General features: G+C 37.6%; 1 protein-coding gene across 8 annotated transcripts in view; it reads right to left on the bottom strand.

Moving 5' to 3' along the window:
* The window catches only part of cacna1c (calcium voltage-gated channel subunit alpha1 C), a 186,796-nt gene that overhangs the window by 55,168 nt on the left and 104,884 nt on the right, over nt 1–26,744 (bottom strand). For 6 of the 8 annotated variants that reach the window (XM_023350203.1, XM_023350204.1, XM_023350207.1 and 3 more), the window contains exons 4-10: nt 22,102–22,241; nt 18,185–18,324; nt 15,728–15,880; nt 13,521–13,720; nt 11,398–11,501; nt 5,715–5,802; nt 5,042–5,126 (exon numbers count right to left, since the gene is read on the bottom strand). In XM_023350203.1, coding sequence (XP_023205971.1) covers nt 5,042–5,126; nt 5,715–5,802; nt 11,398–11,501; nt 13,521–13,720; nt 15,728–15,880; nt 18,185–18,324; nt 22,102–22,241 — 910 coding nt within the window. Of the gene's footprint in view, nt 1–5,041; nt 5,127–5,714; nt 5,803–9,017; nt 9,122–11,397; nt 11,502–13,520; nt 13,721–15,727; nt 15,881–18,184; nt 18,325–22,101; nt 22,242–26,744 lie in introns of all 8 variants that reach the window. The other 2 variants (XM_023350205.1, XM_023350208.1) reach the window with 1 other exon arrangement.

Genomic DNA, 26,744 nt, shown 5'->3' with positions numbered 1-26,744 from the left:
ATTATAGATTATTGTGCAAGGCACTGTATGTAAAACTTAAGAGTAGAAGTTGGAGAAGGTTTTTTTTCTGAATAAAATTTCATATTTTAGTCTATGAGAGGCTGGAATAATGCAGGGACTTTTAAAGAAAGGAATCTGAAACGACAAGAAGAGGATTATGTCATCATTTCAGCAAAGATGATTTTGCATATACTATTTATGCTTTGCATTAGCCTCGTATGATAACATTCACCTCTTATGTTTTCAGACAATCAAGCAAATTATTTCCTTTCAGATAAAATTTTTAATGTCAAAACTGTAAAGTTGTTTCTTCTCTTTGTCTCCATTTACATTGCAATTAACCTTTTTATAAGAAAAAGTAAAATTTTATGTGCACCAAAGCATCTCAAAAGCCAATATAGAGGAGCAACAGGAGTCACAATTTTGGGTAAAATTTCATAAAACAAGAGGGTTAGCATATTATAATGCTTAAGTTTGAAATAATCATTAAATGAGTAGCAATCATTTGGAAGTAGGTGTGCAAAACGCACAAGCAAGACATTGAGAACAAACAAATTTACAGTGTCGAGAGGTTTTTACTGCACACTAAGGGGTTGAAGCTCTAAAGGGGGCAAAAGATATTCTTGCTTAAGTGGCAGGAGAGTCTTTACAGGAAGGTAGAAATAAAAACAAAGGAAGATTTTAGGCGTAGAAGAAGTGCTCGGGGTTGCAGTCCGCTTGCAGTTCTAGGATCTGTAAAATCTTTAACTAATGTCGGTCCATGCAGACAAACGCACACGCCTTACGAAGGAAAGCCGCGTTTTTCTTCACGGCTCCACGCAGAGAGAGAAAATGTCGACCTTTACCTGGGGACAGATAGTACGGCTCAACAGGACAAACACACACACACACACTTGTATATAACATAGAGAGAGCTTCACATCAGCATTTCACCTCCAGACAGCATGAGAGACATGCACACATGTTAAATGTGTGCATGTCAGAAACTAGTTGCAAAAAAACCATTTATTTAAGCAATTACACCGACACCTCATTTCTTCATTTAAACCATAGTTTTACTTTGAAAAGAATTAATATGATTGCAGCACTGTCTGTTCCGCCTTTGTTGAACAATTTCAGTTTTTGATCTTTATTGTATTTACCCAAACTTCTGCAGTTTTGCGTAGAGAGAAACACAATAAAGGGCAGAAAGTATGTTTATCTGGATTTCTATAGATGAAATCCATGAAACTGACTTTAAACTTTTACTGAGAGCTACACAAGGTTGTTGTTTTTTTTCTGCGAAATGTTCTAATTTTCTTTTTAATAATTTTCTCTATTGTATTTTTTTCCATTGTGTAACACTCGCATACTGGATTCATTGTCTTCTAAATCATAACATAACACATAATAATTTAAAATCTCTTGTACAGTACAATGTAGAAAGATAATGTAAAATCCTGCAAACACTGTAAGTATCTAAACAAGAAACGGAATATGCAAAGTGATGCAATAAGAGACATAAAATTCATATTTTAAACAATAGCTGCAGAATTGCTGTAGCTCACTTAATTGTAAGAGATGAGATAAATGAAACCAAGATTCTTCTCTGCCATTTTAATCATATGCACAGCTACATCCACATACACACGCCCACCTCCACACACAGAGCTCTATAGTAAAGCATTTTTCATGCTTTCAAAGAGTAATTTTATACTTGCAGTCATCTTAAATTTCTGACAACTATTACCGAAGACAACCCTAGTACATCCTTCACTGCTCTTAGAGAATATCTGACACCTTCTCCCTCAAAGTCAATGGAAAATAATAATTTGTTGCAGATATTTCCTCAAAGTAGAGCTGGTGTTGTATTTAGCATGACACCAGCTTCAATAAAAAAATGTATCCAACAAGTTTTAGGAGTAGAATCCAAATGCATCCAATGAATAATAAATTAACTTAAAAATGGACAGTAACAGTCTGTTACCAATACCAACCAGTAGCTGGTTGATAAATTTAACTGGTACTTGTGATTGAAGTTGATGGTAAATTACTTAACTCATCTACAAAAAGCAGCTGAAAGACTCAACGTTTTATTTTATGACGTTCAAACCAAAGCGCTATGTTTAAATCGTAAACAAACCAAATTTAAACATCTTGGTGTGAAGACTGTAGAGGAATCTATTATACATATGATGCCAAATGTTTACATACACTCTTATAAGAAACATAACCCTATTTATTTACTGTTTGGTATTAAACCACACATCATTTTCTGCTTAGGTTAGGATGAACAACATATTTCAAATTAAAGTAACACAATTCTCTTGGTAATGATCTTACCAGCTTCAGACAGCATGTTCACAAGTTCTTTAACTTTCGTTCTGGTGTTCAGTCACATATTTCATTCCAAAACCTGCTAATCTCTGTGACACTGAATATGTCCATATGTTGTAAACACTCGCATAATTTAAACAAACTTTAATCAAAGACACACGGCGTAAACAGAAAAGGTATTACAGAGGTCATGTTAACTTGAAGAACTCATGGAAACATGTCACACATACCATCCTGAGAATCAGCAGTAACTGAAACAAACAAGCTTTCTGGTCTTCTGACAGAGGTGGACTGGAAACATTCATACCAGACTGGCAATGTCTGTGGATGAAAAGCATGCAACAAGACGGCAAAGGCGGAGAGCATGCAAGTCGCATAGAAAGGCCCAGCATACGCAATGTGCTTCTGAGATGACTTAGGACACATGCTAAACTGCTGAGATGACACAATAAGATACAGTAATTGCATTAGTTCTAATTAGTTCTGCATTTCCCCCTTTTAGAATCGCTAAGTATCTTCAAAAGACTGCTGCAGAAGTAAGCCGAAGCTTGAAGACTGAAAAATGATAAGACCTGTGATAATCAGTACAGCAGTGATTACAAAAAAGAAAAAGAAAAACTGGAGATCATTAGCACAAAACTGAGTATCCTGGTTATTTCCAATTAGCTGAATCCAATTATAAGCCCCTGGGATGTTTTAGAGAAAATGGTGGATCAACACAAAGCCTTAAGCAAAGAGAACAAGAGAGGATTTTCTGTCTCTGACAAATACACTCATCAGGATATGGTTTTTGGCAATTGAACTGTTTGCAGTTCTACTTGAGAACAATCTGCTGTTCATCTTAGACTAACACAGTTACTGTCAGGTGAGGACATTCTGAATGATTTTTATACCACATTCATCCACACATCTGATTACACCTGAAACTCTTCGAATGCTTTCTCACTAATACTATAACAAACATGCTGACAATGGCAACTGACTCGTGCAAGTGTATCCGTAATACACACAAACACGCATTCATGCTACAAAAGCCCACTGCAATGTGCACAAGCTACACATTTGTTGATCTTTGTACACAGATGGGATGGTACAGTGCTTTGCATTTCAATGTTACAGCCACATCAACATCAATGTAATAGAATATTTTTGTCATATATAAGTATTCTGTATAGTGCTTTACCTACATGCAAAACACTATGTTAGCTTAAAATATATAATCTCCACTTCACCTTATATAGGTCATACAAACCATCACAGACTTTGTGGAAAAGGACTTTTACAATGCTCTGTTGATAAATGGTCAACGGCATGATATGTCTTATAGACACGGGCACATATGCTGTTTTTTTTCTTGCCATTCTGTTTGCCAATTTTTGTCATAAAATCTCCTATCATCTTTTGGAAAAGAGTTCAGGTGATAAACTGTCCCAGGGCAGCAGAAACAGTCTAATACATCAACCAGGAGGAGCGTCCATCCATCTTAGTGATGGAGGCAAAGCAATTGAAATATTAAGTGACTTGATTTTTCTCCTTCACAAACAGAAATATGATTGATCCTTTTGAAGTCCAAGTTTAGACTATAAAAACCTATCATTTCGTCATCTCATCAACACTTGATGGCTTGTCCAATTAAATTAATAATTCACAGTGTTACACTGTATCAAGATTGACATCAACAACATTAGAAATTTGTCTTTTAAAAAACAGACATGGTGATTTTTATGCAACATTTACTAAATTGGCAGCATATTGTTTATTTATGACAAATACCTCAACCTCAGCTGATTTGGTTTTGCCTGGCTAATGGGCATGGACCGATAAAATGGTAACACATGAAGCTTTATTTCCTTGCAAACTGGGTCAGTCTGTCTTAGACCATGTTAATTCACTGGAATTCTCAGAAAGCAAATATCATCATTAGATTAATCAATTCTCTTTTCCACCCATAATGTCATCAGTGGTTTTTTTTGTTGTTTTTTTCTTTTGAAGACTGAATCACCAGCTCGGCACAGAAAATGTGTGCAGACAATCCATGCTGTCTCTGTGTAATTAGTTTTCATTCATTTCAAGTGCATGCAAGCTGTGTTTCAAGCCTCTAAAAAAAAAGACCCTTTCTCCTTTTCTCGCTGTCACTCTCCCAAGCTGAATTTAAGCTTTTGATGTCAGACTTCCAGGTTAGGAGGCTCTATTTCTCTGCCTCTTGAAGCAAGGATTAGTCCTAGAGAAACATGTGTGGCTGTCTCTCTCTCCAATCGGGTGGTAGATTGAAACTGGGTGTTCATTTGTGGAGTACATTTCTAGCAAAACACAAGTGCTCATATTTTTCGAGGTGTATACAGTTAGAACGTACATATGAATGAGTAGGTGCAGGATTGTGTTTGAGTGTTTGAGAGAAAAAGAGAGAAAGCATGCAAACACGGGCTATAAGCTGCAGCACGACACATTCCAGTAATATCTAAACAGGTTTAAAACCACAGGAGGACTTTCAAGCAAACAGTATTTGTCACACACTCGACATTTAGGAAGTCAGTTGATTTTTCTAAACGTTGCCAAAAATACCCCTCTGATGGAACTAGATCTGGCAAGAACCTTTACAAATCCATACTTGCACACAACTTTTCTCCCAACTTTGTACTGCACTTAATTACACCAAGCAACCAGATCAAGGTGAAATGTTGGCCTGTTTATTGGTAGAAATGAATTATTGTACTGCAGTACTCACGGTTTCTGGGTTTGTCATCGTCCAAGCCCTCCTCTTCATTCTCTGGGTCGATGTCTTCAGCCTGAGTGATCCAGTCTAAATAGCCCTGCGATTGGACAAATGAATGCAAAGACGGGGAGAACAAGTCAACGGGTGTAGCAGTGGATCGGGCAATATGCATAAAAAGAAAGCACTGACGAGTTAGACAGTGCTTTGCAGAAGTATTTCGTCTCGTTGAACTCGTTCCCATTTTTCAATGCAATTTATGATAAAGTACAAATAAATATTGTTTTTTATTTTTTGTTTGTGGTTTGGAGGGGTTGGCTGGATGTGCATTTGCATGCCAGATTTTTCAGTTTTTTCTTTGTTTCATTTTTAATTTTCCTTCCCACTCAGCAACGTTCTGCTTTATGTTGATCATGAAGTACAGTGAAGACGTTCGCGGGATACAGATACTTTTACAAGATTTAAAAACAGTTTAAATTTCTCTTCCTTTGAATTTGGCAATCTTTTCAATAAAAGTGACCTGGCAAGAATTGATTCTTATATTGTGAAGCTGTATAATGTTTAATATTTTATTTTTTTGAAAGACGTAAAGGACACTGGAGTGTTTAAATCAGTAAATACAACACATTTCTGCACTTTAGCTAATAAGTGACTTAGATAAACACTTAGTACTCAAACAGCAGCCCACCTTAAGGTCCTCCTCCAGTTGCTGTTTTTCTCGTAGTTTCTGGAAGTCGCCACGTGCTTTGGCCTTCTCTCTTTCCTTGGAAAACTCTCTGGGAGCGGGGAGGCAGGGTAACGGGATGGGGTTATAGGTTCGGGGGGGAAGAGAGAAGAACAAAGAAACGAAAGACAAGAAGAAGAATCTGAAAATCCAGAATGAAAGTTTTTGGCAAACGTGAGATTACTGTGTTAACTAGTATGATGCAGCAGCATGGGGGGGGGGGGGGGGGGGGCAACCTGCTGAGGAAAAGGCAATGAGTGAAGGAGTAAAGAAGTTAGTGTGCAAATGAAAATGGAAAACCTGAACTTTTAGGCTTCCAAAAGAGTCAGCTTTGAAGCGAAACCTTAAAGCGAAGAGAAACTTGGCTTTGGATATTAAAAAAAAAAAAAAACAACTTCAGTCTTCCACCTCTGCTGTGATTCATCTGTACCTCTTTAGCTTTTAGATCCACTTTTACAAGCTTTGCTTTGAATTGTTTCTTTGATCACGATTTGGTTTCCATCAAATCAAAGAATTTAGTTCAAGTCCAAACAGTTCAAGGCGGTTTGCTTTCCATGATAGAGTGCTTACAGATTTCTTATGTTTTTTTGCTTTTATGTCACATCCAATTTTTATATTAGAGAAAGATCGCTTGCTTTTATGTAAAATATATTTTTCAAATGAGTAGCTAACTGAAAATCATCACTTTTTGGAACAGAGAGCTCAGTTTTCCTGGCAACTCTTTCCTGCCACTTAAACAAAACCTAACTGATGACATGAAGTAGGCTAAAAGCAAGTTGTTGAGGTCTAATCTCTCTTGCATGTCTTTAGGATTATTATAGCCAGAAAGAGAAGGCACACTTCAGGTATATTAAGATCAAAAGTCTTCAAGTAAACAGAATGATTGAATGTTTCAGGATTGGGCCAATTGTCCTTTTTTGAAATCAAAATATGCTAATATTATGACTACAAATCATTTGCCAAAAGAAAATAAAACAATATATATGTAATTTTTTACTGTTCTCTGAAATTGTAACTACAAATATAGTTTTAGCTGGGTTTGGTCATGTAAAGAAAATCCAATGTAACAGCAAGTCCGTCAGTGATTTGTGTTTATTTTCTGTCCAGTACAAACAGTTTTGATTGATGCACTTAGCAGGAGCCGGATCAATAAGCTAAGCTAATGACTAATCAACAGTAAACCACTGTCAAACACAAACAAGCAGTATTTTATATTTTAAAAAACCTATAAAATAAACAAATTTCAAATATCTTCTTAAAATTAAGCTTATAGTTTAAACACGTTTTTCATGTATTTGTTTATTTTGCAACACAGGATGTGGGAAAACTTGAAGCCTCCGGATCTCCACCTCTAAGTCTCCCCATCAGCCAAATTACTCAGTCACAGCGGTAATTAAAAATAGAATTAGACATTTTTCATTAATGGATGATTTGCAACTACTTGAAAAAAAATTGCAGATTTATAATCTGTTTTGTGGTATGCTTAAGGTTAGTGACCACTTGGAATACATATCTGTGCCCAAGCCTCAACTTCCTGGCTCATGTTGCTTCAACATTTCCACATAGTGTTTTTCCCCCACAATGACGGGTGTTATGTGAACTTAACTTTTCCCTCGTGCTGCAACTTAAAACCAGAACAAGATGCTGAAACCCTGGTACTTAAGACGGATGGTATTTTCCTGTATGCATCCTGTTTCCCTCAATTGGTCATTATGGTCAAACAATTCAATTGCAGTTTTATCACAACTATGTCTACAAAATTTAAGGTCTTTGTCTCCGAGTAGATTTGCAAATCCAATCACTTAATACAAGTTCTGCATTTGTAGATTGGAATTAAAATTCCTCCACAAATGTGTCTCCATCGAAATCAAATGTTATGAACTACCTTTCACAAGCCATGAGATTATCATCTATCTTTTTTTAAGTGAATGTAAATATGTGTATATGCGCATTTGGGAGTATTAAAACTTAAGGCTTCATGCTTATTTTTCTATTCTCTCTTCATCGCCTTTGGGTTCCTTTTTCTGTCTCTTTTCCTCTTTTGTGAATTCACATCACTTTGTTCTGCTGTTTCATGTCGCATTATACCCCGAGTTACACTCAATGTTTCTGTCTCCAAATTGCACTGTAGCTGTTCTTGTTCCTGCTTAGCAATTAGTTATAATGCCAACCTGAGACGCCAATGAGAAACCAGTTGGTAAAAGGTCAGGCTGTGTAGTGTGCTGACAGCATCATTACTCAGAGGTTTAGACAAAGTCAGGACGCCAAACCAACCCCAAGCTGTTTGGACCAGACAGACGTCTAATACTTTCTCCTGCACGTAACTAGGAGCTTCAAGTCAGATGTCATAATAAACAAAAGATAAATGGTTCTGAAAGTAATAAAGCACAAATTTACAGAATTTTAAACACTCAAAAAGAATTAGATTTATAGAAACCCTTACTCTAGTCTTGCCAAAGTTAGGTAGAGCGGCTCACGTAAATACATGTTTAACAATGTCCTACCAGCAATCTACAAATATGTAGATTATTTTACCACTGGGTTGCTTTCTTTATTTTATATGAGAAGGACTGTTTCCTGTGCCAGTAGCAGCGGTGCTGAGTATAGACCTTTTCATGATAGTAGTTCTATTTCCCAGAAACAGCCGCGTCGTAGTAACAGAGAGACAATACCCAAAAGGTCTCTATGGTCTTGAGGCAGAATCACAAGTGATTCTACTACAGTCAGCTAAAGTCTATCAGCAGTTTACATTGTTCTCTTGGGAAAGGTCCTGAGCCTCAACTGTAAAGAGCTGTGATGACAAATCTACACTGGCTTGTAAAATTATTCATACCCCTTGTGTCCTTTCAGAGTTTTCACTTTTACAAGCACAAACTTCTATGTATTTTATGGAAATCAGATGAGATAGACAACACAAGGACATGTGTTTGCTTACTATATTGACGTACTAAATAAGTAACTTTTAAAACAAGTGGTTGCACTTGGTTTCATGTGTTTGACAGAGAGTAAAAGGGGTGAAATTGTGATTTTTTTTGTCTATCACATAAAATGTGAACAAAATATGAAGAGGTTTGTGCGTATAATAGGACAAAAAATCTTACTTTTAAAAGGCTCACATGCCCCCATATTCATGTTGTGATTATTGCAAATATCAGCATAAGTAATAAGTGAGCCACTAGTCCAGAAACTAAACTCCCCGTCATCCCCAGAAACACAGCAGCGAGGGAGGGAGAAGTTGGTTTTAAATCATCTCTTGTCTGCCCTTACCCGCTCAACACCCCCAAAACCAAGTTTAGCACAAAGAAGGAGCCGATGATGATTAAGGTCACAAAATAGACCCAGGGCCACCTGTAATCTACTGCGTCATTCACCTAGGAGATGGAGCATGGAAGAGGAAATGGTCCAGGGACAAGAAGGACAAAAAAAAGAAAGATGACGGGATAAGAAGGACAGACATTCATGGAAATATAAAGGGAAGAAGAAGGGAGGAAGGGAAGGAGTTAAAAAATGAAAATTAAAACAGATGGAGTGGTTTCGATTTTGTGTGGATTCAGAGTAAGAACATGAATAACCAACATGGATGTTAAAAATAAGTGTTTGTGTTTCTTTAGTTAAAAACTTGCATGAAAAGCAACTTTTGTTTGAGTTTGCAATATACAAGATCGCTATCTATCTAAAAGCTTCGTATAAACACTATTTTTCTCAGGTTTATTCCCTGTTGAGGAAAAACATCTTTATTTAGTTAGACACATGAACAGACTGTGCAGCAAGACTCCCAAGGATTGGATATATTTAGCCCTCATGACAAAAATGTTAATTCTCCAAGACTCCAAGATTGCAAAATAATTCAATTCAGGAATTAAAAACAATAAAGAATTTTTAAAATCAAATTAGTTTCAGTTGCATAGTTGATTAGATTAAAAGTTTTATATTTAAATGAAATCTTTACATAACCTGCTGTTGTAATTTTATTATAATTGTTAGGATTATTACTTGTGGGACATTTGGAAAATCTTAAAATAAATGACTAAATTCTGTTCCCGTTTAGTGTTTCACAATTAATTCCCATGATTTCTATCTTTAATGTCACATTTCCTCCATACTCCACTCTGCCCCCAGAAGAATCCACCCCGCCTCCTGTGTTTTCCCTGCAGTGCAAGACTTTTTAGCGTTCCACCTCAATGAGCGACCTGAGGGGTGAATTATTTATACCCCTGTGTGTCCTCACAGACCAGGAGGTGCTCTACTCGCACTAAAAAAGTGCGACTTGGCAAAGAAGAGTGAAAAAGCACCAAGGTGGAGCTGCACTTAGAGAAGAAAAATGCAAACATGCAGAAACTTTGTAACCCTTCATACTATCAGATGCACCTCATGTGCACAACACGGTGAGATTAATTTCACTTTTTTGGGGGGTTAAGAAAGCAAAACAATGGAGGTCACTTATCAATGAAGAACGACAAAGCTGGTGTGTAGTCAAACTGAAAGAACAAATCTAGCCTTGGGGGGCGTTTGTGTGTCCATGTGTACGCCACATACACGTTGTGACAGGAAGTGGCCCCAATGCAAGCATCTGACATGACCATGATAGATTGGGACCCATTTTTTCTATTTCTGCATGGCACATGTGTTATTCTGCCAAGCTTGTGACGAAAGGCTAGGCAGTTATTTATTGGACTGATCATCTACCTCTTCATTTATGATTAACCTTGTCCAAAGAGACGGTTGTTGAAAGCTCAAATTGTGATTTATTGATTTTTTTCTGGGTATATTCTGCCTAAGCTATAAGAACAAAACTGTTTAGTTTGGATTTTGTTTTGGATAAACGAGGAAGAATAAAAATGTATGTTAAAATGAAGCCTGGAGAAACAAAAAAGACAAAGTTGTGACCTTGCAAGACAGAATAGTTTTCTATGGCGACATATCAGCTTTTCATCAAAGCTGCCACTGAGGAGAGCTTGACTCTCCTGACTTTGTTCCTTCACCTTAAACTACTTTTGCAGAGTTTTTTGGGGGTTGACAAAAGGTCTCTCTCCCACATATTCTAAACACCTCTTCCAATTTTCTAATGGGTTAACTGACCTAGAACAAACCTTAGCAGATAGCAGGAAAGCTGTACGTTTTAGAGAATATGTCATTTGTATAATTTTCAGCGTTCAGACTTTTGTCACGCATTTTACTGAGTTTTTTAAATGTTGACAGAGTTGTAACAGTCTACATACTCTACCCTGTGTATCGCCCACTGAGCAAAGTTAAGGCTAAATGTCGACCTCATTCAGACATGAGTCAATGCTGCGTCTATATTTAGTTGTGATTCAGACAAAAAATATAATCTAAGCAAAAAAACTTTTCCAAAAGGCCTGTAGGCTGAATCATGCAAAAATGCAAACAAGCCTTAACTGAAACTCAAAGATGGCTTCGTCTCATTTAGTTTAAATGGATTTCGTCCTGTTTTCACTTGCCATCTTAGAACACAGAAAGTACGTTTTTCATTTTTTATGGTTAAGAATTGAGATAATTACGATTTATACACCATTCAGATATTTAAGAGTCTTGATACATAGTCTGTTTCCACATTTGAAGCAATACACAAAGGCTCAGCTCACACAGTACTCATATGTATACACATGACAACAGTATAAGCTCTTACCCGCTCAACACACCCAGAACGAGGTTGAGAACGAAAAATGAGCCAAAGATGACAAGAGAGACAAAATAGACCCATGGCAGCTCATAGCCCATAGCATCCTGCATCTGAAGGAGGAGAGAGGCAGAGGGGAACGGGGAACGAGGAAAAAAAGAGAGGATTATCAGAGGGAACAAGGGGGTTAAGATTAAAAAGGCCAGAAAGAAAGTGACGGATTAGAACAAGAGGGAAATGTATATGATGGTGTTTGGGACAGATCTAAAAGAAAACAAGTAATAGTTCAGGCAGCAAAAGTCCAGCAAAGAATGTGTGTTAAAGTTAAAAACAAAAAAAAAGATTAAGCGTAGAAATAGGGAAAAAAAAACATGCATGTTAAAAAAAGAGCTAGAAATGAACTTGTGTTTGAAGGCATAGCTAATCATATATGTGACTAAACAACCGCTTAAAAACATCTGCTGCAGCTGCTTAACATTTAACACTTCTTTTTAAAGGTATGTATTTGAACAGCCGCTTTTTTACTTTTAGCCAACTGGACCTTGAAAGGCAAACTCATCTGCGACAGATGATTTGTTTCAGTACATGAATTTATGGGAAATGCACTGCGATATATAATTTAGGACCGATCTGAGATGGAGCTGCTGTCAAAGGAATATGGGCGGTGTCTAACTGCTGAAGGGCTTTGGATGTAAACATATTCACAAAAAACAAAAACTGTAAAAATATTTACCTCTTAACTGATAAAAAAGCAGCCTTTATGTAGAATTTCAAGTTGTATCTATTATAGGCTTTTAATTAAGATAGGTGGATGAAGAAACAACAAGTTTCTGTCATTTGCTTTGACTGCAATAGTTGCTGCATCTTTTTTCTTATAGTTATACTTATTCATATAGATAGTGCATGGCAATGTAAATACATTACAAATGTATGTCAGAGGTGCAGTTGGCCTTGTTTATTCTCAAACGCCCGGTGTCTTAATGTACTTGCAAGCTGCAGCTGTCAGAAAAGCAACAGAAGGGGTGTAGAGCTTGTAGGCTATCTGCTCCATGTGCATACATGTGCTCACACCAATACAACTCACACACACACTACATACACACATTTGTGTAGTACTAACATTAAAATTGATGTTTAAGTTTACAGAAAATAAATACATTTTGAAAATATAATTTCAAAAATCAAGCCTTTTTTTATACCACAGATGGTATAAAAAAGCCTTTCTTGTACTTTGCATATTAGTTTTGTGGTTATTCTCTGCCACCATTCTGTGGTCACTTCTAAACAACAGACAGTGGCCTCAAAACACTTTGGTCCATTTTTCATCTACCCAAACGTCACTAATATCTTGGTTGGCGGCGCAGCCATTATCTATGGATTTTACTGGAAACGCAGAAGAAGCAAACATGCAGATTCACTCTTAAAGCTTTGGCAGTGGGGACTCTGTTCCTCTTCTGCTTTTATATAAAGGAAGATTGGTGTGCTGATGTTACAGGACAGGACAGGACAGGCCCGAACTGCAACAAATGATAAGTTCTTCAGAGAGGATCATCAGAGCTTTCCTCTACCAAGAACTTGTAAAGATCTTGGGTCAAGAAAAGGGCAACTAAGTCCTCTGCAGACCCCACACATCCTGGACACAAATTGTTTAGACATTTATCTTCATTTCAGTGCTACATTCACTCAAACCAGCCGCCACAGGCTTACACTGTCATATTGACCGGATTGATACCATGTACCTTTGCACAAATTTAACCTTGCCCTCCTCTGCTGTCATCTATTGCCAAATAATCAATTGTGATGTAGTATAAACCCAAGCATTACCCTTAAAAATATTTGATTTAGTAGTCTGTTGCAGAGTGAGTGAGGACAAGGTAGCCTCCTTCATGCTGTACATTCTGTACTGTACACACTGCTTTGTCTGCACATGGCTGAGATATAACCTAGCTCAGTGTGTGTGTGTATTATTCCTTATTCTGTAATAAATCTTTCAGTAAGTCTCTGCCTTTCTGCTACAGATATGCATTATGTTGCATGAGTATCTTTTCTAAAATGTTTTTGGTTGGTCAGTTTCAATCTAGTTCTTCTACATCAGGCACCAACATAAATCACAGTTGTGGTAAACGGCTCACCCAGTACAACACGTCCGTCCAGCCTTCCATGGTTATGCACTGGAACACTGTCAGCATGGCAAAGGCAAAGTTGTCAAAGTTGGTGATTCCATCATTTGGGCCTTCCCAACCCACTTGGCACTTCGTTCCGTTCTGCATGCAGTGCCGACCGTAAGCGCCGTCAGGTGCACATGGTGCTGGTTTTTCCTCTGCATTTGTACCTGCGACAAAAAGTCACATTTTGCATAACATAAAAATACAACATAAAAATGCATAAATAAATTTCCTCTGGAGAGCAAAACAAGTTTAGATTTGTATAAATTAAATCTGATACAATATTTTAACAGTTATCAAACTGTTTGATAATGTACTCTCTTAAATGTCTTTTGTCTTTTGATAAAAGCATGAACCAAAATCATAACAACATTTTGCTAGCACAATTGAGGGGATTTGTACTCAGCTTTAAATACATCAATATAGTGTTTTAATATCAGAAAACCAAAGCACGAGTTCATACAAAATACTGAGGAAAAAAGCTATCCAAAGTCATCTAGATCCAGTGTAATGATCACTTAAACCTATTAAGTGATATCTTTTCAGCAACTACTGCTATCAGGTATTTGGGATACCTGACAATGAATCTTTTTTTACGTAGCCATATAGGAATTAAATGCTGAAATTCTGTTAGTTTTATTCCAGATGTAACAGGATTCATGTTTTGTTTCTATCTAAGGACGTCTGTGTTCTTTTGGGTCAGCGATGGGTTTTGTTTTGGAAGTCTGCAATCATTTTTTCCCATTCCCATTCTTATTATAAATTAATAAACAATGGCCTTAGCTGGTGCAGCTGAAGTCCTAGTGCTTAAGATGTTCTTGGGGTTTTTTTTGTCCTTTTGAAAAAGTCCCCAGTAATTTGTTGGGCCCACAATTCTAAATTTGTCCCATTTGTGGATAATGACCCTCCCCTGGGTTCACTGGACTTCCAAAGTCGTAAAAATGGCTGAATTTATGTATATCGGGTCATCATGCTACTTTTTGAGAATGCTCCACCTACTTAAAGTTAGAAGAGTGGTAACATTTAAGTAATTTTTTGCACTTCTAGAAATAGACCTTGCTGTGACCAGTGAAACTGAACCAGAATGATGTGTGTAATTACAGTTATCTTATGATTTAACAACGGGAACATTTTGATTTTCAGACAGGTCCAGGTTAGTTTGGGCAACTTACCCTTAATAACTGAAATCATCATTTGAAATCTATATTTTATATTTACTAAAGCTCTCTAGAATAAAAAGATATGTTGTGTGTTGAAGTGAGAAACATGTAAATGTGACCAAAAGCAAAAACAAGGAGGTAATTCTTTATCTCAGCTTTGTATTTTACAATCATAAAAAAAAATATATCTTAGTCTCAGGTGAACATCTATAAAATAAATTCAGGCTATGTGAAAAATAGTGTTAACCCTCTATGGCATGACTTTTTATTTTTGTGGGGAAGAAATATTTTCCTGCATTCTTTGGGAGCTTGGTGGTCCCTAATTACATGTCAATCATAAAATCGGACTCTGACACCTCCTGGAACCAGATTTGGGTTTGTTGCCTCAGGGTAACATTGGTCTAGAACACCAAGATTGTCTACACTGATTATGAGAAATGAAATACAAATCAAACAAAAACTATATTCATAAAAGAACTATTTTTTGGACAAAAATATGTCAAAAATCATGCCCCCCAAAAAATAAAATAAAGGAGCAATGTGAGGTACAGCTATGTGGTTTGTTGCCTGAGGGCAACGCCATGCCATAGAGGGTTAAACTAATTATTCAAAATAAAGCCTCCAGGGTGATGTATAGGAGAATAGTGTATCACCACTTAACCCATGCAAAGCTAATGCCTCTCCAGGGGCTGATAACACTCAAGTCCATTTCCATCTAACAACCTGTGCTAAAAGTTGCTTCAATCATTTATGACGGCTCCTGTTTCGATAATTCTCCAAATCATTCATAAAATAAATGATGTTGTGAATTATTAATTGAACTGTTTAAGGTATGCACTCTTTTTCTCTCTGCCACGTATTTCTGATGGATGACTTTTTACTACAGATTGGAGTTAATGCACAGTCAGCTTTTTAATGAGCAGGGTTGTGTGTTATTTATCCCCTGTGCTTGTTTTCCATCTTTACGAAATGTTGTTCTCACTGCTTGGGCTTTTCATTTGTGCATGCGCCTACCTGAATGGTTGTAAATGCAGGTCTTGTGCATCTTGCCCATGAAGAGCTCCAGGCCGATGATGGCGTAGATGATGATGACGAAGAGAACCAGGAGGGCGATGTGGAGCAGAGGAACCATGGCTTTGATTATGGAGTTCAACACGACTTGTAAACCTGCGGCACAAACATAATGCTAGCAGCAGAGTTTCGATGCTTTATGTGACTCTCCTGCCATTGTAACAAAAATGGATGAATCTTCATCTTGTCCCTGTAAGTCCATGTTAATGCTTCACTACAGGAATCAACACTGGTCTTCCGACACTTTGCAGTTCATGATAGGTTTCACCTTGCTGACTGTGACTCAGTAGGTAGACTGGTTAGGGTTCGATTCCAGCTTCCTCCTGCCATGTGTGGCCCTGGGCAAGACCCTTAACCTGAAGTTACCTACCAGTATTTGAGTGTTTGAATATGTCCCCACTTCTGAGTGAGATTAGGTGATAATCTCTAGTCATAGCGACTTACAACTCTAATGTAAGTCACTGTGGCTGGTGTAATAGATAAAGCAGGCATAGAACGGGGATCCAGTGAAGTGTTTTGAAAAATTGTGGACTGTTGAATCTGGGTTGGTGCCAGAAAACCAACCAGTTTAACTTAGCTCTCTGCTTGTTCTGATCCAACATCCAGCGACAATTATGCTAGGAACGTTTTGACATCTATTCAAAGCGTGACTTCTCTCTTAAATTCGCTAAGGAATCTTTAATCAAATATTGGTGACAATGCATGTATAAATTTGAGCATTTCTGTATAATTCTGAATCAAATTAATGATAGAAGCTTAGGTCTAATTTTTAAAAATAACTTTTGTTCATTGTGAAGTAGTGTGGTCAAGGATCAGCAAGGTGAATAAAAAACAGCATCAGCCACCAGTTCCAGATTCTTCTGATGACTTTTGTTTGTTCCTTTTAACACACCTGCACTAATGGACCAAGCCACAATCAAACAGGTAAAAAAAAACAAAGTCTAAACAGAGAAACATGAATAAAATTATTAATCTAATTTACAAACTCATCTACATAATGAAAGGGTCTGCAAAATAAACCATGTAATACAAGATAACTCAAAAAGTTACTTTAAAGAAAAACAAACAAAGCAATACTCCAAAGAAAACCCTCTAATTGGTAGAACCCAGCAAGGTAATCAGTGACATCATCCAGCCATTTAAGCAGGAAATACTGGGCCGGCCCCTCCCTTACTTCTGCCCTGCTGCAGATCTACAAGGGACAAACAATGGTGAGTAAAAAGGAAAACAAGTACCATGAATATACTTTGAAACAAAATGAACAAGTTCAACCAATAGTCCAGAAGTAGTAGCTTTAACCTAAATGTATAAATAGATGGAAACTGCAACATAATGCTAACACAAACAAAGTAAGTGAAGCAAAGTTGCAAACTAATGCTTGAAATTTAAGCATTATGACCAGCTACAGAAAGTAAAGGAATCAGAAATAAGAATAAGAATACAAACTGAACCACTTTGTCACATTCATTAAAAAACAAATTCCTTGCTTGATTACAAAACCAGAATTATATGAAGCTATTGTCTATGATGAGTGAATGTGGAATGTTGTTGATTAACAAGGGTCCGTGTAACGAGTATACAGTTTCCGTCATTCATTGTTGTTATGAATTCGCCATACGCTTACTGCATTTTTTGTATACCTCTCTAATAAGCAACTTGCCGTTAGCAAAATACAATCACATCTAGACAATGTGAAAGCACTCTTAATATACACGTTCTGTGTACCCATTGAAACAAGCTACTTATATTGTCTCATTCAAGTCAAGCAGTTTATTTGTGTTGCAGTGAATATTATCATGCCGTCACCTACAATTTTGCTGAACTGCAAAACTGCCATCAGTGATCCAGAACATTTTAATAGGTTCTGGAACTTGTTGCTTTATTCACAGAACACAATACGGTTTATCAAAGATATAAAACTTTTATTAAAATTATCCACTTTATTCCTAAGTTCTCTGAACAAGCTCTTAGCTCTTTCTTTTGTTGTAGACATTAATTATTTTATAAGTGATATAGTTGAGAGCATGTTAGCAAAGCAGTCTGCGTATCAGCGACATGAATTATTGAGTTGTGATGACACTGAATGGGTAGAAAGGATTTGATCTAAATCTGTTGAAACTTTTCAGATAACACAGGGTCTAGTTGCTCACAAACACAGAAAAGTGTACCCTTGTATCCTTTTTGCTCACAGTTCCTTTTGTGTCACATAACCTTCTAAATCATCGATTTCTCTACTTCAGTAGATAGACTGATAGACAAGTCATCTGTTGCCCAGAATGTCTATATTTTTCAGATGGGACAAACTCACAGTATCAGCTCCAATATGAGGTTCATTTCCCCTGCCAACACACCCAATAGCCCTTCACATCGGATCCCCTGACCACAACGTTCAGTACTTACTGGGTACTCCAGAGACCAGTCTGAGCGGTCTTAGTACTCTGAATGCCCGCAGAGCCTTGACATCGAAGCCTGCCGCCTTCCCTCCAATCGGAGTGGCCCCATCTCCCTTTGTGGCCTGCTCCAAAATCGCACTGAATAACCTGTGGGACAGAGCAGAAACTACAGTAAATACATTAAATACAACTACAAGACACCAGAAGATGATAGTGAAAGAAATTTTTGAAAAAGATCCACATTTCTTATAGTTATGGCATTGTTTACCATTTTGTTTAACACTGCTTGTTTAAAAACAAGCATGTTTACTTATATAGAAAGAAAAATTAATAATTGGTACACTCTCGTATCTACGTAGACTTCTTTACCCTCCCAATACACTGCTGTATTTTCTGTTTTCTTACTCATACACTGATAAGCAGATCAGGGGGCAGTGTGCCATGGTGTCTTACCCACCATGCCACACTCCAGGGCGTGAAATTAAACTTTTTATCCTCCAACGCCCTGCAGCTGTGTTAAAACCTCCCCTGTTGAAAGAAATTTGGAGAGATCACAACAGAGGAAATTCAACCTGCTCAATTAGTTGGTGTTTCTTGACAACAATAGAAAATTCTAAATCTGTTCTCTCTCTGTCTTCCAAAGATAAGAAAATGTGAAACTTCTGGCATACGTTATTTAATAATCAGCTAAAATAATAATAATAATAATATACATGTCTTCAGGATTTGCTTGGATGTGTGTGTTGTGTAAACTAACAAACATGTCCGAAAATACATTCATCTTTGAAAGGTGCTATATAAATAAAATTTGTTTAAAACTTGAGAGTTTTTCCTAAAATATTCCTAAAGTATCTAATTTAAATATCAGGATCTTGTCAATTCACTACCATAAATCCATTGGTAGTTTCTGTTGCCTCTGTGCTCTGAAAGTTTCCCCAAAACAAATTTACTAAATTGTTGCTACTGTCACATTTAAATGTTTTATGATCATCCAAATAATTTTTAGCATCAAACATGAGAAAGTACCAAAAAAAAACTGTTTTAAAAATTATTATTTTATTTATTACAGGAAAAAGCAACGTAATAATGCACAGTATTGCATTTTCACTGTAGATTTTCTCCTTATTTTAGGACGCCAATCTAAACAGCTGACTGGGACGCAGGTAATCCAAACTGGACTTCCTTCATGGAGTCAAAGTCAAGGTAGGAATGCAGATCAAAATGAGGTGCATATTTGTGAAACTTTATCAAATAACTGAAAACATTTTAGCCCACATGATGAGCGACAAGAATTTAACCGAAATGCCAGAAGCAAACGTGAGATAATAATAACCATTGTTTGCAGGGCAGTACTTTAGAAACATAACTGCTGCCCTTTTCACAAACCTTATTTTAACAAGAGCAAAGTGAAGGTTTAAAAAACGCCTATCACATTTTTAAACGAAAGCTGTTGCCCTTCATGTGCCGTTGCCTTCAGTTAGCCATTATCCCTGTTGCTGTTATTGTTGTTTAGAGATGTCTCTTTGGGCCAAGTGGCTGACACGCTTGAATTAATGTACATCCAGCTGAGTGCAACAGTCTTCCCCCCTCCTTTTTTTTCCTCCATGATTCTGCTGCTGAGACTCTCTAGAAAATACTAGCTAGCTAAGCTCAAAGGCCAGTCAGTGGTGTGTTAGTCACGGAGAATTATCAATTAGCAGAGATGAAATGGCCACTTGAAAGGGCCTCTCAAAACATGTCGCCCTCTCTGTCTCTCTCTCTCTCAGCCTCTCCATTTGATTAACTCTGTGTCTAGGTGGGAAGCACGCCTTTTTCATTCAGTCCGACGAGCACGTCGAGGATTAACGAGTTAGCAACACCAGCGTTTCATTTATTATTAATTAGAACGTTTGTGTAGGAGCACGTAAGGGTCTGTATACATCCACAACCAAACACTCGATCATCTGTTTCCATTCATAGAGAAACAGCAGCTTGTGAGGTGTTGCCGTCGTTAACTTTTCAATACTAAATAAATTGAGAATGGTGCCAAACTCTTTAATCATAGTATAATGCAGATTTTCCCCACCAAAAAAGAGCTTTGCACCTGCTTCAGTAGTGTTATAGTCATTACTTTTGTTTGACAGTTCAGCTTATTTAAGTTAAATTTAGTCAAAAAACAAAAAGGAGAGAAGAAAAATATGTCCTGAAGAAAAAGCCAGTGGACTACTTCTTCATTTGCACACACATGCACTGAACCTTCATTAATAGCCTTTTAGGTATGTGTCAGCAACAGTGTGGTCTGTAGCAACTGTGTGTGCGTGAATGCGGGGGGGTTTTTCACGTGTGTTAGCGGGCGCATGAGTCCCGAGGCTGATCAGCACCAGGTACAAGCTCTCTCACCCATATGGTGAGTATTCCAGAGGGAGTGAACTCTTGTCACTTCTCATCTATACACACACGCGCGCGCGCACACACACCTGCGGTTTAACACTCACATGCATGAAGATGAGCGCTCAGCCATGCACATAAAGAGAGACGGTCCTGTCACAGCTGAATATTTCTACTGTAAGCGTGTTTGTTTCTGTTTCACGTTTCAGTTGAAGTTGTTTTCCTTTTAGAACATCCTATGAACATTTAGCACACTCAGTCACAAAATAAATTATTAGGACACCCCATTAAATATTGAATTATTAATTAAAAAATTTTTTCACATGTTCATTAAACCTTTTTTAAAATTAATTTCTGGAAAAGAAAGTGATTCAATTACAGATAAACTATTTGGTTTCTTGCATTAACCAAAAATTAAATACAAAACTGTGTTTTTTATACTTGGGGGGGGAGTTAGAACACCTTCTCACCTATTAGATAATATTTGGCTGAAATAACTTCAGTGAGATGTTATTTCACATGGTTTAAACAAAACAGCAAAAATATCTCCTAAAGTGTCCCTGAATAAGTCAAATTGTGAACCTCTGAACTCCATGTTTCACTGTTGCAAGAAAAACCCTACTTACTGAATCACTTAACATGTGACTGCCAAACAAAAAAACAAAAAGATGCTGCATCACAGTAAAATCCTAAGTATAGCAAAAGGAGACAGAACAGAGAGGGGCAGACGAAGAGAGTAGATAGCTGGAGTGGGAAAGGTTGTGTTTATGCCGGGGGCAATGGTACCATGTTGTTGGTATGTGTGTGTTTTTATGAGCTAGAGCCAAATGCGTTTAGTTAGTGATGTGTAATGTGAGTGAGCACTTGACTGGCAATGAAGAAGACTGGTTTAGAGTGTTTGTATCTGTGCTGGTGAAGCCTCCCCTAAGGCCGCAGGCCGCTTCCTCACCACCTCTCTCTTTCTCTCTCCCTCTTGGAAGCACACGCACGCTCACACACATACGCTCAATTAGACCATTTTTATGGCTTTAATGTATCTGTCAGGTCCACTGGCAGTAAGGCAGAGACTACACTGTACACACGGCTCAGCTGGCGTGAAGTCACACACAGACACACACACACACAAAAGAAAAAAGCGAAGAGGGTTTAGCAGATAGGCTGTGTTGCTGAGTTTCAGATAAAAGAAAAAAACAGAGCAGGGCTTTGCTCTCAGCAACTCACGAGCTAATCAGTTTAGGCTGCACCAGTACTTTTCAGGCCCAAGTTTATTTTCATCTGCATTCGCAACGAACAAAACGAAGCTTGCTTTACCAAACAAAAAGCCACCTCTAGTATTATATTATGAAATACTTTTTGAGTTGCAAAAGTATTTATATCATTTCCATTTTTCATACTTTCCTTACGTTTTTGTTTCTTGTGCATGCAAAGATAAAATTCATGATACTGAGGCCTTCACAGAACAGCTGGATTCATACTTACGTTTGCAGATCAGAGTAACCCAGAACATTTCTAACACATTTTAAACCTTCATTTCTTGCACCATTTGTCTTCACTTACCCTACTACTACAATGATGAAGTCGAGCAGATTCCAGCCGTTCCTCAGGTAGGCGTTGGGGTGGAAGAGCAGGCCGTAAGCTATTACCTTGAGGAACGCCTCCACAGTAAAAATGATAAGGAACAGGTACTCCACGCGCTCCTGTGGACACACAGAAAAGGCGAGGTCCACTCATTTATCAGAGCAGCAACATTGCAGGAGACAGATGTTACAACATGAGAGAACAGTAAGTGTGTTAAAAGTATAACTTTTAAATTTAAAAAGTTCCCTGAATTAGGTATCCTAACTGTCCTGTTATACGCATGATCGTTTGCAGTCATAACATTTTTTTATTTCCAAGAGATTTTTCAAAACTTGGGAGAACCAGAAGTGCTGACCCCTTTATCTGCCTCTCCTCTGAGTTTAACAGCCTGCACAAGATGTTCACTTGCTGCGTATCAAGCCTCTACTTTGTCTACAATGTGTGTGTGTGTGTGTGTGTGTGTGCTTCATTATTTTTTTGTGTTAGCATGTATTTGTGTAACTTTTGGTCATGTACACAATCAAAACGTTTTGATTGTTTAATCAGAGCAGCCATCTTCCGGTCCCTCATGGCCACTGTTTGATGCACAAATGAACACACACACACACACACACACACACACACACACACACACACACACACACACACACACACACACACACACACACACACACACACACACACACACACACACACACACACACACACACACACGCAGACATTCAGAAGCTCTGTTTCTACCACAGCGTTCCTCGGAGATTGTTGTCACAGTGACGACCTCCTGCCTGAGGTCCTGAGAAATGTCCCGATATGGCTTTCTGAGCGCAGGATCATAGGACTTTGGATAAGTTGTAAACAATTCATCATCCACCTAATTATCTGTCAGATCTCTTTTATAGCTGCTAGTTTTGAGCTCAATCAAGACGTGCAAAACATGAATGTTCTATATTCAGCTATGTCAGTTAATCAGACATTTAGCTACATCTGTCAATCCACTCATTCGACTCAGCCCCTGATCCCTCTGTCGATCCCACTCTTTTCCCATGGACACACATGCACACAGGGCCAGAGGTTTGGAACAGAGGGCCAGCCAGGTCCCTCAAGGCGCAAGCCTGTTCCCCTGGGAAAAATCAGCCAGACCTGAACCTGAAGGGACACAGCCTCTCTACGTGTCTAAATATGCAATAATAGCTTTCCACGAGGTCCAAGTTGGGAAAAACAGAAATAGAAATCAAAGCAGCTGAAATTTAGGTGTTGTATCAAAGCAGTTATATGAATATACAGCTTAGGTACGGTGTACAAGCAATTTCAGCAGTACAAACCTAATAAATAATTGATTTTCTTTTCACCACAAATGCATCAAATGAGATTAATAGTAGCCAAAATGCTAATTGCTTCTTTCTGCTGTGTGGGAAGTTTTTTGTGTTCAAAATTGAATGTTTGAACAGTAAACATGCATAAATGTTTTTATACAGGTGATTTTGTTCCAATTTTTTTTTTACAACATTTCATTCTCCCAATAAATCCAACTCTTGAAGCAATTGTGGAAAAAAAACACATCATGAACCATTAAATTGAACCTTATTAAAGTTTCATTCTCTGCAACACCAGTTAGAATACATTTTAATCTTTTATCTTAAGGAATTATCTGCTCAAGGTGCACAGGCTGAGAAAACAAATTAGTTATAATAATTGGTGCTCATGAGAATTTAACATGGCTGCCTTTCTAAGTTCCTCTGGTAGGTAGCTGTACTACTACGCTGAAGATCGCTTGTATAATAATAAGAGAAACAAGCAAAGAATGCTATGATGTTTATTTATCTTCTAATTTATAAATGATGCACAATTAGCAAATATTTTAGCATATCATTTTATAGAGAAAAAATATGTTATTCTGTGGGTCGGTTTGTGTATCTTACAAAGTAAATTTTTAGAGCAGGTAAATAAAATTGGCACATTCCCTCCACACAGTGAACATTCAAGAAAGTGTTTTTATTGCTGTTTAAGTTCGTCAGTCCATGTCTTTATTTAAATGCAATTTTTTAATATATATGTTGTGTCCAAATGTAGATTAAACAAAGATGTTGAATGTCAGGCAAGGTTAGTCAACTTCAACAAGTACCTTCCCAGACTTATCTACTCATTTCCAGTCCTATGGTGTAAGATGATGGATGTAAGATCCATCCATCCATCCATCCATCCATTTATCCATCCATCCATCCATCCATCCATCCATCCATCCATCCATCCATCCATCCATCCATCCATCCATCCGTCCATCCATCCGTCCATCCGTCCATCCATCCATCCATCCATGGGAAAACTGCACTAATCTACTGTACACATTTTGAGAGGTTATTCTCCCAGTTAAAGTCTGCCTTGTTGCTGAATTAATTATGATGACAATTACTCTAGCATCACCGTTCAATGTCAACAAATAAATCAGCAGCCTCGATGTACAGTTAACGTTGACGTTTGTTTACACAAGTTACCCTGAGATTGGTCGTTAGGGCTGATCTGAATCTAAAGCAGTTCCAGAGAAAGCAAACAAATGTGTCGGAGCATGGAGAATGACGCCATCACACCAGTGCCAGGTCTGAATCAAGAAGTGGCCCTGCGTTCACTACAAAATGAGATTATGAAAACAACACACCAAAAGTGAACAAATTAATGTTGAAAGAATGCTCCGGTTCACATTTCCTGCCCTTATTTTTGTATTTCCTCAATAATCTGGAATCTAAATATATTTCCTGATATTTGAGTAATTTGGACAATATAAAGAACAGTAAGTATAGGACAGAAATATAGGTTTCTACCCAATTCTTTTGCACTTTATAGAAATCGAAAACAATCATGCACTGATTATTTTATTCTCACTGCCAATTTAAAGTTTTTTATTTTAATCTCTGGGCTTCTTTATCTTTATTTGTGATATTCTCGTATCAGCTTCAAAATCTGTCGTGATTAATTATTATTTTTTTAATATCCATCATTTGTTCTGCTGACCCTTCACCACACACGGTGCTGATGTGGAAGTAATTAATTTCTCACATGCAGCCCTCTCACAAAGGCTCTCCGTAACACTCCATCTTTCTTAAACACACACGGACACGCGCCTACACACCCAGTCCGTGTATCTGCTGGTGACAGGCAGACAGCGTGGCGCTCAGAAGAATAAAACAAAGAAAAACATCTGGTAGGAGCAGCTTAGTCTGCCACACACAAACACACACTTCCCTTCCTCCTTTCATTCCACTCATACAGACCCATAAAGGGAAAAATCCATAAGGGGCACTACTAATTTGGTTAGTGACAGGGATGGAATGAGAGATAAAAGATGAGAGACTGAAAGAGGGAGAGGGAATCAGGTGCAAGGAATAGAGGATGACTAAAAGAGACAGAGAGGAAGAAGAAGGCAGACAGAACAACCGAAAGGTGAGTATGTGGGAGCAATAATTGAGTTAACTGTGATAGGTCAACCAAACCACCTATCCATCAACTAGACCAATCAGATTACAGTATTGACATTCTACCATAGAGCGGGCTATGTTTTCATTTGAAACGACCTTCTGTGTTTGTGTGTGTGCTGGAAGACAGGATTAGCCATTAAGCTGCTTTTGAAAGATCCCACTCACCCATCATAGCATGTTGCTGTGTGTGATTGTCAGGCACTTTGAACACTGGCCACTCACACACATATGAACACAAAGCAGCGGGGGGTACTTCAAAGATAGCATTTGTAATTCAGAACTTATCCATTCAACACGTCCAAACCGCAAAGTTACCAGCTAATAACTGACAGTGAGTAAATACTGTGTGTTTAGCAGCGCTGCAACAACCTCATGATGTTAAAACACCACTTGTCATCAACGGGAGGCAGGGTTAAAAAAGCACAATAAGCCTGAAAATACAGTCAAATTAGATTAGGGTTTTAAAAAAGTTTTAAAAGAGCCACAAAGTCAATGTTGTACGTCAACAAATTGGTTTGATTTTGATATTGGCAGATCTGATATTGATATTCGGTCTGACAAAGATGTGTTGGTTCATTCACTCAGGAGATTAAAACTTAAGCAATTAGTTGTTAGAATCTCGATGTTTGATTCAGGTCATGCAATTTAAAAAAATTTGACAAATTTGCAAGGAAACATTCTAATTCTAATTAGAATAAAATTCACAATAAAATATAGAAACATTTTTAAGAATTGCATTCCAGCATTCAGCAAACAGAACTACTTCTGGTAATCATAAGTGGAAGAAAAACATTTAGTGTTTGAGTTTGCAGTCTGACCTGCATTTCATCATCTCAGTTCAATCCTTTAGCTTAATAATTGAACAGAGCAAAAGAATGAATTTGAACTTTATTTGTGTATAGTTTTAATGCTTACGTTGCTAAGAATACATTTTTTAAATTTGAAAACACATACAATTAGACATGTCTAATTAACAAATGATTTAAATCACACTCCCTTGGGGAGGAGGGGGATATTGTTTCACAGAAGTTTTATATTTCACTTTTTAAGAACTGTGGAGAAAAAATTATGGCGGGTTTTAACGATGTTGGCTGGTTCTTATCTTGCATTTCCAGCTGAGAATATCTATGAAGAGCCTCCGTGGCTCCCTGT

Source organism: Xiphophorus maculatus, chromosome 17 (genome assembly GCF_002775205.1).
Source record: "Xiphophorus maculatus strain JP 163 A chromosome 17, X_maculatus-5.0-male, whole genome shotgun sequence".
Lineage (NCBI taxonomy): Eukaryota > Metazoa > Chordata > Actinopteri > Cyprinodontiformes > Poeciliidae > Xiphophorus > Xiphophorus maculatus.
This window is presented reverse-complemented; position numbering and strand designations above follow the sequence as displayed.